General features: G+C 41.5%; 1 protein-coding gene across 1 annotated transcript in view; it reads right to left on the bottom strand.

Moving 5' to 3' along the window:
• Positions 1-1,747: 1,747 nt before the first annotated feature.
• The window catches only part of APCDD1 (APC down-regulated 1), a 42,565-nt gene continuing 28,643 nt past the window's right edge, over positions 1,748-15,669 (bottom strand). Inside the window, exons 4-5 of the mRNA XM_048508220.1 lie at positions 11,411-11,732; positions 1,748-6,694 (exon numbers count right to left, since the gene is read on the bottom strand). Coding sequence (XP_048364177.1) covers positions 6,243-6,694; positions 11,411-11,732 — 774 coding nt within the window. The 3' untranslated portion in view covers positions 1,748-6,242. The remainder of the gene's footprint in view (positions 6,695-11,410; positions 11,733-15,669) is intronic.

Here is a 15,669-nt window from a genome sequence, read left to right as displayed (position 1 = left end):
TCTAAATCATAGGCCCAGGTAGAGGCAGAATAAGCATTGTGTACTATCCTAGTGCATTTTAAAAATAGGCCCAAATGTGAACTCAGATATTCTGGAACTTAATTTCCTTCAAAACTTTTACTTTTTCTAAGCACAGTCTTCAGCTGATGTACAAGATACGTGCACTAGCTTGCTAGCTCACATCCATAGGTAAGAGGTTGCTTGTTAAAGTAATGTTTCCCTTCTTGCTGCAGAGTGTGTGGTGGTGGCGCTTGGCTTTTTCCTGAGAGTACCATTGCTAAGCAGTACTACTGCTGAGTCTCCATTGGGGTTTACAGATGAAAGGTGAATGTGGAGAGTGATTTGTCTGTCAGCATGAGGCAAAGTGTCACCACTAGGTGGCAATAGTTCATTATTCCAGCTCTCTTCTGGAGCTGCTGGACTGTCTTATGCTAACACAGTGTTGCACGCTTTCAAGTACATTGAAGTTAAGGTGGCACTATAAGCTACTTTCAGATGAGGTCTTCACCTAACTGTGGCTGTTTCCGCACGGCCTCCTTCCGCCCCCACTTTTACCGCCAAGAGCAAGCGGGCGGTGTGGAAGCGGAAGTCTGCTCGCATGCAAAGCATGCTAACGGGCTGCTGAGGCCGGGTAGATCTGGCAGGTTGCTCCGCACGTGAGTCGGGCTCTCTGCGCCCTCGCTTCGACTTATTTCACGGTGTTCCGCCTGCGGAGCAGTCTCGCTTTATCGCCCACGCTGCCTCCCGGACTCTGGAGGTCGTGGAGGACAGTGTATAATAAGGGCCGCGACGCTCCGCAGGGTGACGAGAGGACACCGGAGTAGCTGGAGATCGGAGACAGTAACGCCCAGCGGCGCTGGGTTCGCATCAAGGCCAAGCAGGAAGACGCCTTCCCCAACAACAACCCTTTAAAGGTTAGTTGTTTGTAGCGGCTTGACGCCGCCTGGGGAGGGAAGCGAGTTGAAAGGTCGCTGCTGGCGCTGGTAAAAGCAGCGGGCGCCCAGCGAACGTGGCGTCTGGGGGGCTTCTTTTGCCTCAGGCCAAGCCATAAATGGGCCATGCGGAAACGGCCTGTATTATATTCACATGCTTTTTTGCACCTTTTTATGAGAAACTGAGTAACTACCAATAAGTAGTCAATAAGTTTGCCCCTGACTAGTTTAAGTTTGTAAAACTCTGCTTTGCACACTTGGGTGATGTAAAAATTCAAATGAGAGAAGTAAAATTAGCAAATGATTAGTATGTTTAAATTGTGGTAATGAATGGAAAAAAGACATTTAAGGGTTTGCTCAAGAGCTGCTGAAAGATCTAGGAACACACTTCTCTTTTCCCAAAAGGGTTGGATAACTCCTTTTGTGACCTCCCAAATCAAACAGAAATCCTTTTAATAAAATTACTGACCATTAAAAGAGATGTGTTTAAAAATTACTGGACTGCTTTTAACCAGGGAGTGAAGAAGTAGCATTTAAAACTTTCAAAACAGATGATGTAAGAGTGATAAAAGAGCAATGAGATTGGCGAAGTGCTTGCATTTCTTTCTGGATAGTAGTCATTAGTTGTGATAATGCACCTACTTAAGTGAGCGTGTCCTGCTTTACACATCCAAATCCATTGATATTTAACAGGTAATGTGAGGGTCTGACTATGGAAGAAATAGCCAGTTTGTTCAATAGAATATTCTACAATTTAAATAGCCTACAACTTAAAAATATTTTGACTTTCCAGAACATAAAAAAGAACACATTCATTACTGAAAAAATACTGAAGAATTTCAGTATCATTTACAATTTATTTTAAACAAGTGCTCAAATTTCTCAAACTGTAAAATCTGTAAAACAATGCTAGGAAACAAAATAGCTTTTTATAATGTTACAAAAATAAAGCATATATTAGAAACAATTCTGGGGCTTTCTGCAAATGTGCAACAGCCTTTAAAATCAAATCCTTTATAGCAGGATGCCATTTTGGGAATAATCCAACTGATGACAGCATGCGTAGTTCCACAATCTGAAACGCAGAGCCAAATGCATACAAAGAATTCTCACTTTTGCATACTCAAAAGTGCTGTAGTTACCAAAGTTGAAGAGAACTGCATGTTTGCAGCAGCATAGCAGTCTAGCTTCAGAATGACTGGATTCCTTTCTGCTGCTCCTTCCACTAGCAGATGGTGAAAATTAATACCAGGAAGAGAGACAACATGAGAGACATTTCCAGTGTCTGAGAGGTTTATATGCAGTGATTACAGTCCTGCTTTTAAAAGTGGTCTGGTGTTTTCTCCTCAGTGTGTGACTGGTTGTGCATCAGTTGACCCTGCTGTTTTCTGTTTCTTAAGGATTCTATCCAGAACCAATATATATTACGTGTAAAACTTTCTAGCCGGTTCAGCTTCTTTCTCAGTAAGATTTAAATGGACAATTGACTGGAGAGGTCTATTTTTATTAGAGTTTGTAACGCTTGAAGATTGTAAATGTTACATTGTTATAAGTGTTAATGGTGCCTCATATCTGGAATGTTGAGCAGTAAAAGCAACTGCTCTTATTTTTTTTAATTGCAGATTCTTTTTAGCGTTGGGTATGCTTGTTCCAGCTCTGCACTCAGACACACCACACTGCCATTAACTCCTCAAACAAAAAATGGTTGATTGCAGCATGCATTTCTCCCTGTTGCTCACCACACAGAGATCAAACAACATACTCCAGTTTTATCAACTCAAGCTTCAGTTGCTGAGATTTAAACTAGAATCCCTTGAGGAACACACAGGCAATTTTTTGAGGTAAATGCATTTAGATCTCATGTTGGAGCTTGAATAACCCAGGAAGTTTTCAATCAATCTCCATGTACAAGGAGGTAGGAAGAATGAGGGGTTGTGCGCGCGCACACACACACACACGCACACAGAGAGAGAGAGAGAGAGAGAGAGAGAGAGAGAGAGAGACCTCAATTGGAAGCTTGACTGCAGTTGGTTATAATGTCTGACTACTGCCTCAGTGTTTTCAGCAAATGGAAAGATGAAACCCCATGAAAATTTGCTCCACATCCTTCTTTCCTACCCCCATTCCTGCCCAGGCAAATTTATTATAGCAGGGAAGGGAAGAATGGACAGCTAGCTAGTAATAGGAGAATCCTTTTAGGATGTACCCTAATGCTTGGATGCTCCTCAGCGGTTTTACAGCATCCTTTCTCACCAGGACGCATTAAGGCTGGTTTTTGCCTCTTTGACCAGTTTATTAAGGGTAAGAGGCTCTGCAAACCACTGTACATGTTTGTGGGAAGGGAAATTGCTCATTGGGCTTAAGGATCCAAACTTAGTAAGATTTCCCCAATTCAGAAGTTTGGTGGCATAATTACTGTTGCTTAGTGAACATCGTTAAACTAAAACCATAAGTCATAGCTATGCAAGCAGGTAAGTGCTTGCTACAGTTGAAAATAGTACTGTTTAGAAAACTATGTTTAAATATTAGTAGTTAGCTGGATTGAAGAAGCATAAAACTTCACCGGAAGGTTTTGCAGTGAATCTTAGCATTAAGTCCTGAAACTGTTCAAAGACAGACCAAGTCTACTATCACCAAAACCCACAAATGGTTGGGAATTTATAAAGGGGAGAAGTTCTGAACTTCAGCAGGAGAAACTGAATAAATGTCAGTGAAATAGACAAAAAACCAATGCATACATGCATATTGTGCACATACCAAACACGATGAGGGGTTTTCAGTCACTTCTCCATCAGGCACAGGGCTGGGAGACTGGGGAAGAGCAATCCCAGCCCTGAATAGTTGTTACAGAAGAGTGGAGGAACTCTGCAGCAAAATAGGCTTCTGTTTTCCTTATTCCTGTGCTTCCTGTTTTGTCTAACACTGGAAGCATTTGGAAAATAATTTAAAAACATGAGGCTGATCACCTAGCTGGAGGAATCAGGTGTACAGCAGACCTCTGCCTTCAGAGCTGGAACTCTGATGGCAGTAGCTCCTGCGTATGACTACCAGGATCTAGGATTTTGGTGAGGGAGAGAAGCCTTGCATTGTGAATCTGTACAAAGTTGGAAGAGTCCAGATTTCTGCCAGCTAATGTCTGGTACAATTAATTACTGCTTACTCCTTCAAATTCTCTTAGCTTCACTCTTACATATTTAACAATGCAAGTTTATAGTTACGTAATGATCAACATTCAGAAACTTTAGATGAACATGTTTTGTATTTTGAGGAACTTTTTAAAAAGAGTTTGAAGGTTATCAACTGCAGCTGGACTTCAGCCCCCCAAATGTGATGAGTTTTCAGTTTCTAAGCATCCTGTGACCTGTCTCAAGCTAGATTTCTTGAATTTGCCAAATAATCTTTGCTGCTTGTGTGTTTACCCACATTTTCAAGCCTAGTAAGCTAGGCTTCAGCACAGCTATAAGAACTGTTGAAATCAATGTGATTTAGTTCTTTTACAGCAATCCTGATTCCCTAAACTAGATTTTTATGGATTCAGCATCTGCTGCACATGATCAAAACTCAATTGTTTTAAATATGCAATGGGTTTCAGGAATGTACTACTGTACCTCTTACTGTTACATCTTGCCTTAGGCAGTGCGACATTTTATATTGTACTAAAAATGATAGCGCATGGTGACAGACCATAGGCCAGGGGTCGGCAACCCGCGGCTCTGGAGCCACATGCGGCTCTGTCGTCCTCATACTGCAGCTTCGCAGTGGAAACGCTAACGATGGCAAGTTGCACTTGGGACGCAACAAGCGTGCCTTCCTTCCTTCCTCCCTCCCTCGTCTTTTCCCCTCCTTCCCTCGTCTGGCACCTGGGAAGGAGAGGACGCTGGAGGGAGGGAGGAAGGAAGGAGGGGGTGGGGAAGGAGGCATGCTCGCCGCATCCCAAGTACGACTTGCCATTGTTGGCATCGCTGCCGCTATCTATCCCACTCGCTTGGCTGAAGGCAGGGCTTGGGGAGGCTGGGCCAAATGGCTCTTTGGGTGCTAAAGGTTGCCGACCCCTGCCATGGGCCATATTACATCTTGAGTTACCTATGCTTGTGTAAATGCTCTTACGTGTCTCAGGAGTGGAAGTGTGTGCTCTCACTTGACCTAAAAGCTTCTGTTTTTTAAAAAGGCAGCGTTTCAGACAGTGTATTATATTGGTAGTTTGTGAAAGGGCTACTGTTAAGCTAAATTGGAAAGGTTCATAAGGATCTGTGTCCCAGTCCCACTGAATAATTTTTAAAATTAAATACTCATCAGTTTTTCTCCGTTCCAAACTTGGCTGACATCCTGCTGGCTGCTAATGTTCAATTTTTTTAAACCACAACCTATTGTGAATTTTTATGTCTCTTGTAAAAATTATGCTTCTACGGGAGAGTAGATTTGCCCTGACTACTTCATTGAATTGCCCAGTTTAATGAATTGAGATTCAAGATAAGCACAATGCATGATAGGCATTCCATTCACTTAGCCTTTTGTAAAAAATACAACACAAGCCCCTCTGGATTTATTTCCTTAGTACTTGAGACATCTATCATTTTCTTCACGTTGCTTTGCTTTAAAAAATCTGATTATAACCAACTGATAGACCCCAGAATTTTTTACAATTAAAAACCTGTTTTGAGACAAGTACGAGAGAATGCTTGTGCTGAATGCCCACCTAAATCTTTTGATTATTCTCAAATTCAATGGTTATATATGAAAATATTTTAAATTATCTCTGCATGTTTTAATCTGAGATACTTTCCTGTCAGTATTGCTGACATAAAAGATCTCTCAATATTTTATGTAAAGCCTTTATGAAAATGTATTTAGACACATCCTGGCTTGGATTTCTCATATATACATATATACACTTGAGCATAAGAATGATGCAAATTACCAGTATTGACACAATACGATAAAAGCATAATTCCCGATGAACTCCAAGTACAACAGCTTTGGGTTTAGGATGAACAACACCAACATTGGCCGGGGAAACAAAAGCTATATGTTTAAATTCATCCTAGTATATCCTCCTAAAAAGTAACCAAGTAAGAGAAAAAATCAGCAGTCTTAAAGTGCAATTACTGTTGTGCAGTCATGTCAGGCCATAGATCAGATGGTTGATGTTCAAAACAAAACTCAAGGAAGGAAGCACTTCTTGGGCACTTGTGTATCACGCAAAACTCTTTTTGTGTCTGGAAAAAAATGCCTCATTCTTTTATATCCTCTGGAATCCTGATGCATGCACAATCCTGGTTCCTGATCTGAAAATGTGTATAATCCCAACTCCTAGTTGTAAATAACCAAGTGAGAAACAGTACAAACACTCAGCATCATAGCCAAAACAAATGCCCAAGGATTTTTGGCTGTTGTTCCACTGCTGTACCAGCCTAATTTATTTTCTTCTGATGATCCGTCTGCTTTTGGGGTTGATGAAGTACATTGAATTAAGGGCATCTGATATGATGTGGCTCTCTTCTCTGGCCTGTCTGGGCTGGATCCATCACTAGGTCTTTGGCCATTGTACAGCAGGTATCTTCCCTTCACATCCTGTTCCATTTTGAAGATTTCGTACTCCGTATGAGGAAGACGGATCCCCAAAGCAACACAGCCGTTGGTGTGAGTAACATCCTGCTGTACCCCGACTTGCCACGATCCTTCGGCCCCACACTCATTTCCGTTGAAGACATTCAATAGAGAGGCAGTAGCTATGTCCATGGGAGTGACCTTCATGTGATTCACTACAAAGGAAGTAAAGAGAGATTTTATGTGTGATTTGAAACCATGTGAATTTATCATAACCCAGACTAAGTGCCCATTTCAATAACAGCTTGACATAATTTTGTAAATAATGTGTAGCTCATTGATTAAATTTTGTTAACTTTATTTTCAAGCTCGGGACTTCGGGGGTGCTGATTATATTCTGCAATGTTACTCTCGATAACCATAAAAAGGGAGTCAGTAAACAGAATTGCAAGAGAAAAAACAGCCTTAAGAGATCAGGCCAAACCCATCTAATGCAGTGTCTGTTTTTCAATTGCTTCTCGACAACCATGCATGAAGCCAAAAGAATTCAGCCACTGGTACTCAAGGACATGCTGTGTCTAAATTGGTTGGTTCCATAATGCTATTATGCTTAGTAGCTATTGGGAGATATGTATCTTCCATGAATTTGCTCGATTCTCTTGTAAAGTAATCCAACCCAGCAGGGCCACCAACTGACTTTCTGGCAATGGGTTCTTTGGCAGAAATTTTCAAGTCTCCTATTGGCAAACAGTTTGGATCCTGGCATAGGTCTGCATGTGGAAAGGGGATGATTCCTTCCTCACACTGATCCTGCAGAGCGGGGGGTGGGGGAGGGGGGGGTCCCTGACAACATGGGATGTATGAGCTACACTTTTCTGCAGGGAAATTTTTGACAGGATCCAGCCCTAGGTGGGTGTATGGTTAGTTGATCTGTATTAGCATTATAAACTTTTTCTTCTAGTAGCAACATAATCTGCTTTGCTAGACAAAACGAATCGTTATTACTAATTCTGATGTTGAACTTAAAACATGTTTAAACCTTTTTTTTGCACTCTTGTCAGTGTTTCTCTGCTTTCCCTGCTTCTTCCACAGGGATCACATAATTATTGTGATGTTTTCACTGAAGGTAAAACTGGCCTGAGAACATGGACAGTGCTTCCTGATGGATGCTTGCTAATTAGTCTGTTTTATTGCTACTGAACATTTCTGCAAAAAAACACTCCCTTTCCCACTTCTTCATTCTTTCCCACAAGCTTGTCAAACTGCTACAGTGCTGGGACACTCCTCTAATGCACTCTCATGCAGAAATCTACAAAGCAACACCTAAAAAGTATTCCTAGATGTTGTAATTACATATTTAATAATTTGGGGGCTCTACTTTGGCAATATTTGACTTAACAGATGCAAGAAAAATCAATTCAATGTTCAATTCAGCACCTATTTTCCAGCTTCAACTTATATACTTCAAATATGCTTAACAAATTGACTAGCATTGGGTCTGGCATTTATATATAATTGGCGTTTAAGAAAGAAAAAAATCTTCCATCCCAAAGGCTGATAGGAAAATCAGGGATTTAACAGTGTTTGTTTCATAGTTCCCTCCTTCCCTCCATGTTCTGTATAATCCTACAAATAAAACCAAGCTGGTTTTCAGGAGAGAATGAAGGAAAAGGATGCTATAAAACTCCACTCAAATTTCATTTAAAAATTGTTCTAAGGCCAGGATATAAAATTATGTCTTTTAACATATACATGCTCACAAAGCTAATGAAGTAACCCGTCCCAAATGGAAACCAGTCCCCCCCCCCCCCCGAAAATGTCAGTTCCGTTACCATCATATATCATGCACACTTTTAAGGCTTCATGTGCACAACATCTTGAGGAATGGGGAATCTATACACTTCAGTGCTTTAAAGAAACAGTCTTGATTTATTTCAGCTAAGTTCTTCTGGTCCTGAGAAGACTGACTAGATTTAATTTAAAAGTAATTTAAATTATTTTAGTTTTCGCTTTCAGCTGAACTGAAAGCGCTTCAGCAGAGGGAATTTCAAGCAAACTGAAATTGGCCTAGTTTTAAGTCTGGGTGGTATGACTGGAAAAACCCCTCAAATGTGAATAAAAATTAAGGCTTTCTTTAGAAGAAGAAGAGTTTATTTTATACCCTGCTTTTCTCTACTGAAAGGAGTCTCAAAGCAGCTTACAAACTCCCTTCTCCCTACAATAGACACCTTTTTAGGTAGGTGGGGCTGAGAGAGTTCTGAGAGAACATGTGGAGAAGTAGGGAATCAGTTCTGGTTCTCCAGATTGAGTCTGCCATTCTTAACCACTACACTGTTCTAGCCAATAGATGCGATCCTCTTCATTGGTTTTGTTTAATTCTTTTGTTTTTCCCCACTCTGCTTTACAGTTCTAGGTGTAGTTTTGTAAGGGCTGAATCCCACCTAACACTTCCACACATGCTTTTTGATAGTTCCGTGCCTGCAGAACTACAGTTACCCCTTGAGAACAGCAGTGGGAAGAGGAGTTGAGCTGCAGCGGGAGGAAAAAGGGGGAAACTGTACTTCCATCTGTAGAAATTATAGGTGGGATCCCAGCCTAAGTGCAGTGTTCGGATGCCTGTTAGTTGAACATGGAGTCAAAATGCTTTTATCTGGAGAGAACAACCTACAACAATCTTCATCATGGTGATAGTGAAAGGCAGAAATGAGAGATCTTAGGAGCCTAGCTTGGCAGGAATCTGGACCTCCTCCCCCTCTTGCAATGAGGAGCAGGCGCTCATTGCCCTACCCAAAGCCACAGCCATATTTGCTGTGTGTGTGTAATTGATTTATTTTAAACAAAATGGTATAATGTGGCTGCCCCTGGAGTTTTGCATAAAGGCCAGGAACAATTGTTCTGTTTGGTGGTTTCCACATAGGGACAGGCTTGTGTGGTTTCTGCAGCCGATACAGCACAATGGCCACAGAGCTTTCCCCACAGTTATCCTGCCTTGGTCATTAGCATCAGGGTTGTCAACCTCCAGGTGGTGGCTGGAGATCTCCTGGGATTACAACTGATTTCCAGATGACAGAGATCAGTTCGCCTAGAGAAAATGGCTACTTTGGAAGAAGACTCTGGGGCCTTATACCCCCATTGAAGTCCCTCCTCTCTCAAATCCTGCCTTCCTTAGGCTTCACGCTCAAAACCTCCAGGTATTTCTCAGCCTGGAGGTGGCATCCCTACTCTCCCTTGGAGCTTTTTCAGTATTTTTTTAAAATGGCAACTGAGTATCATTATAGTGATCTAATGTTACAACAATCTGTATACCAGATTTTCTGATTCTCAGCTTTTAATGAAAAAGTAAGTCTCTATCCTCTTTCGTTACAGAGTCAAGCCTTTTCCCTTAGATCTCCACAACAAAAGGATGGAGACTTACTTTTTTTTAAAAATTGGGAATTCAGAGCATCTGGTATATAGATTAATATAATGGAAATTAAGAGAATCTGGTACGTAGATTATTATAATGTTGTATCAGTATAATGATATTCAACTGCCAACTTTTTAGAAAGGGTCCCAGATGGCAGGGAGGATGAAATGGCCACCATAGGGAGGGGGCAGGGAAAATGGCTGCCATATGGGTGGGGAAACCCAGAATTTACTAGCCATATGGCAGCTATCAAGGCTTTACTGTAATCTTTACCCCAAAACAAATTTGAGAAAGGTTGAAGAAAAGCCAGAGCAATCCCAGGAGGCATTTGAATGCACCACAATGCTGTGAGGAATCAGGGAAAAAGCCACTTCCCAACATTACTGAACTCAGGGCAAATAACCTGTGAGGAAACGGCCTTTGATCTTGGATTAGTCCATTGTCATCTTTTACAAATTATCTACTCTAGGTAATAGGGACTCTGCTCAGTGAATTCCCTTACCTTGCACATCCCTGTTAGTCTTCCTTCCTCTGTTGATGTAGCCCTAAACTCAGTCATCAACCCTTTTCTGGGTGTGTGTGTGTGTGTGTGTGTGTGTGTGAAGTCTGAGCAAACACTGAAACACATTTTAGCTGTCATTAACATCTCATGGTATTTGACTAACTTCTTCCTCTGCTTTTGCACCTCTATGATTCAGTTATCATAGATGTCTTCCTGCAAACATATAGTACACTGAAAAATAAGCCACTGTCCATTTAGACTCAAGTTATCTTTATTGACTATGTCACTCTCCACGTTTCCTAGACACAGTACTTAGGGTTTGTATGTGACTCTTCCTCTTCATCCAAATTTGAATTTCATCAGTTATCCAAACCTGTCACTCCTTCCTTCAGATCACTGTGGTGTAGTCATCCACTTCTAACAGTTCCTAGTTCTACGTCCTTGAACTACACTCCTTATTTGCTTTGGCTACTGCAAACTTCCTTTCACTGGCTTTCCTCACGCTCACCATGATCCTACTGTCCATAAATCTGATGTCAGGATTATTTATCTTGCCGTTGATTTGACCACATTCAGCCACTCCAAGGTCCCCCCGCTGCCCCTTTGTTCCTAAACCACTGGCTCATTGCTTCTACCTTTCATTTTCCATTATAATTTATCAGCCTCAAGATACAGTTTCACCTCTTTTCCATTTAACTTGGTTCTTTCTTCCTGAATTATCCAGCTTTTAAATAGTTACTGCAGTTATAAATGAGTCATCTCCCCTGTGTTGCTCTTCATATTTATTTGCTCTCTGTTATCACATATTTAAGGGATAACTCTTTTCTTGAGCAAGGACATGTTTCAATTACTTCCTTTACACCAGGACAGGCACACAGGTGCTTCAGAGATAACTTTATTCTAGCACACAGTTTAATGACTAAATATGACTCTGAAAAATATTCAGTGCTTTATATGTCAAATGATCATCATCAGCCTTTACGCAGCACATGAATGGAGCAGATTTAAATCAAACAATCGTACCTTTGAACACAAATTCTGTTCCGCCCATCACTTTGGATGAATGCACTCCTCGACTGTAACGACCCTTGGCATAGATAGTGAAAGTAGGGTGCTTGCATATTGGGTCAGAGTAATGGTAGTAGTGACCTTCCCAAGTGTTGTTGTTGTCATGAAAAATGAAGTGCCGGGTGAGAAAAAGCACTTCAGGACGAACTTCGCAGCGTTGGCTCACCCATTCTCCATGTAATCCAATCGTCAAATCAGCCTTTGGAGGTAAAATTGGAGGGTGGTGTTCATCTGAGCGATAGATGATCCTGCATGCTATACATGAATGGTCATGGTTCTGAAATAAATCCAATAGAAATCTTGTCAGACATAGAGCCAGTGGCCATTACTTTGCAAAAAAATATGACATTATGTTGGAAGCAAACCACTTTTACCTCTTATTATTGTCTGAGCAGCTACTCTTACTGGTTTTGCTCCTGCAGCTGTACAAATTATGGTTCTATAGGAATCATGCCTTTTAGTACGTAGAAAGTACTTTCCTGCAATAGTTGAATATATAGATCAAGCCCTCAAGGAAAGGTTATTTGGATCCCAGCCAACAACTGGTATCTGTAACCAGTGATGGGATCCAAAAACTTTAATAACAGGTTCCGATAGTGGTGGGATTCAAACAGTGCCGCCGCCGCACACACGCACCTCCAGTCCCTATTGGGCAGGGAGGTTGCTTTAGTAACCCCTTCTCGGCACTCAGAAAAAATTTGTAACCACTTCTAGAGAAGTGGTGAAAACTGGTTGGATCCCACCTCTGTCCGTAACCTTGTGGGAGAAGCATGCCATTTTATCCTTCTCTACCCTGCCTGCCCATGCAAGCATGGGTACTGTTGCAAGTACAGTTCTGTTGTAAGCAAGAGAACTCTGTGATATAAGAACAGGAAACAGCTTCTTCCACAAGGTTACAGGTTCGACACAGTAGTTATTTTTAGCACATGGGAAGATGTGCCTCCCCTCACACCTTTCTTCACAGAATTTTAGCCCTGTTGCAGGACTGCTGATGTTAAATATAAACATGTAGATTTACCTCTGTAGGCAACTATCTCAAAGTGCTCTTAATGACAAACTATCTAATACTCTCCTTAAAAGTACTGGTTTCTACAATGTCGTTCAGAAAGTCAGCAGTAAATCATGGAACAACAAATCAGAGCTTGGGAAGAAGAGGCAACACACTGCAGTGGAAAAGTTTATTTTACTAGTTTATCCCATATAGAACATATTATCTGCAATGATCAGTTCAAACGATCAGTGTTCACACCAATCAGAAATGTGGTAAATGGTCAATTCTGGGGCAAAATCGGACAAATGCATGGGAAAATGTCCTTTTAATGCTTTTACTGTCCTACTGGGTAAGCAGACAAATGCTGAGACGGATCCAAAGGTATTAGAAAGCATCTTCTGCTCAATGAAATACTGTCTTACACCTCAAGCTGCAATGGGAAAAGACATTCTTCTGCTTGTGCAAAAGATTATGCAATGTCTTGCACAACCTCTTGTGCGATGGAAGCAGGAAAAATGCTATTGAACTTATCACAACACCATGCAAATTCTGCACAGCATTTCTGGATTACCACTAGCTGTTAATTTACTTCCACTTGTGGAACTGGATTTTGGGGAAGAGAAGTGGGATACTGGGAAGAAGCAATTTTTTAAAACCCTCAAACTTTATTAAATATTAAGATGTTGTGGGTTTTCCAGGTTGTATGGCCATGTTCCAGTAGTATTGTCTCCTGACGTTTTGCCTGCTTTCGAGAAAATACTACTGGAACACGGCCATACAACCCAGAAAACCCACAACAGCCTAGTGACTCCAGCCGTGAAAGCCTTGGACAATGATAAAATATTATTCTGAATTTGTTTCCTTGGCGATATTCTTCATCTTCATTCATCCCTTCGTAAGACTATAGGCTAAATTCATTATGCTTTCACCATGCCCAAGGACGTAGGTAAGGGGTTTTTTCCTCGGGTTCAAACCCCACACATTACATGTCTGAAGCTCTGCCCCCCATTTGTGTTTTTTGTTTTTAGTGTTTTTTTCAGTTTTTGGCCTGCAGGGGGTGCAGTTTTCAGGCTAGCAGCACCAAAACTTCGGGGATTGTTTGGGAGACTCTCCTAATGATACCACCCAGGTTTTTTGAAGTTTGGTCCAGTGGATCCAGAGTTATGGACTCCAAAAGGGGGTGCCCCAACCCCCATAGTTTCCAAAGGGAGCTAATAGAAGATGGGGGCTACACCTTTGAGGGTCCATAACTTTCGACCTCCTCAACTAAACTTCACCAAATCTGGGTAGTAACATTAGGAGAGTCTCCTAAAGATACCCTGAAATTTTGGTGCTGCTAGCTTAACTATTGCACCCTCCCTGGCAGTGGAAAAAAATTCCCACCAGACCAAGGCTTCTGTAACTGGGCTTCGTACTGGACTTAAAGGGAGAATCTGAGGTCCCCAGTTTAAACATTGAAAGTGATGCTGTTTCAGGGTGCGGGAGAATCCACTCCAAAACAGCATCACTTTCAATGTTGTTTAACTAGGGACCCCAGATTCTCCCTTTAAGGTGGATTTAAAAGGAGAATCTGGGCTCTAGTTTAAACACCATTGAAAGTGATGCTGTTTGGGGGTGGATTCTAGCATCACAGCGGTTGCCCATGGGGGGGGGGGGGCTGCAAAACTCAGATTTTTTACCAGGCTCCATTTTTCCTAGCTACACCTCTGCCTGGAGGGGAGGGCAGATGGGACTGCCGGCTGTGAGCCCAGCTGGTGGGGGGGTGAGGGAGGGCAGGGGTGGCCATGCCCCAGGGGTAGGTGGGGGTGTGGCCCCACCCCAACCCCCCATAAAAATCTATACCTACGTTCCTGACCATGCCCATTTCACAGGAATAAACATTCTTTCTTTGTGACTAATCAAACTAATTTCCATGAAACTCTTTCCCTATGTACACTCTTTGTAGGTAATACTGTGTAAGTTCACTTGGCATGTCTAGTCCTTAACCAAAATGACAAAGTGCAAAAGATGACAAATATAAAAGATGAGCATAGGATATAGTGATGAATTATTCCCTAGTTGAACATAAGTGTCAGGATGAATGGAGAAACCCATATTTCTACATAAAACAGAACTAAAAAAAATGGGAGAATGTTTGTATTCCTCCCAGATAAACTGCAAGGAACTATGATGCCAACTTTATCTAGATCTAAAATATGCCAAAATATATCTTTTCCTGAATGATGATTAAAAGAAGGACTATCAAGCTTTTCTAATCAGAACAAAAAAGCAAAACTTCTCCCTTATCCTTTTCATTCTCTTCCAGCTCTTCCTTATCCTGCTCTTCCCTCTCCTAGTGACGCCACAAAGAAACAAAAACCCACCCTAGAAGCATTTCATGGAGTGATTTCATTCCCCCCCCCCCCCCCCCCCCCCCCCCCCCCCCCCCCGGCCTCTGTAACATTTCACTAGGGGCCCAGTACTTTGAAATTTTGCTTTTAATTTAAAGATTACATGCTGGGGAGAGAGGGAACCTCTCGGTTAATTTTTCTTCTCTGTTCCTGAACTTATTTTATGGTAATCTTTATGTTCCTATTTTTGCTAATCCTAGTTATAGATGATAACTCACCCCTCCATTGATAGTGAAACTACATGCATCACAATTTCTTTTTTTAAAAAAGACTTTGGAAACTTACAATGGAGTACAAATTATTTTAGGAATTCTCCTGTCTCTCTTCTCTTTTTAGCTTGGCACACTTCAAGCTAAACCATCCAGATCTTCATCTGGTGTAAATCATCCTTGACCCAATGACCTTAATGGAACTGTGTTGATTTATGCCAGATGAAAATCCTAGACCAAGAACCAGGACTTGTTTTGATTAAAAAGTTGAGAGTATTGCAGAATGTTAAGAATAGGCCGTTCTAGCCTCTTAGAAATATTGACTAAGAGAATTGTTTCATTCTGCTGGCTCTGTTTAACCTTAGAAGATGTACTTAGCAGCGAACCATTAAGTTCATAAAACTATTGTGGTGCAAGCACAGTCAGCTAATGGCACAGAAGGGCATCCCATTATTATTTTACTCATTATTTTAAAAGCTCATGAATCTATGTCTGGGTTTGTTTTTGTTTTTCGGGGTAAGATGTTCCACGGTGAACCCATGGGAAGGTCTGATTTTAAAAAGGGGGTATCGAACTTCCTCAAAGCAAATTGAAAGGGCCAGAACTTAATGGTTTCCCACTCCT

The sequence above is a fragment of the Sphaerodactylus townsendi genome, linkage group LG09 (genome assembly GCF_021028975.2).
Source record: "Sphaerodactylus townsendi isolate TG3544 linkage group LG09, MPM_Stown_v2.3, whole genome shotgun sequence".
NCBI lineage: Eukaryota > Metazoa > Chordata > Lepidosauria > Squamata > Sphaerodactylidae > Sphaerodactylus > Sphaerodactylus townsendi.
Note: the sequence above shows the minus strand (reverse complement) of the source record. Positions and strands in the feature narration are given on the sequence as shown.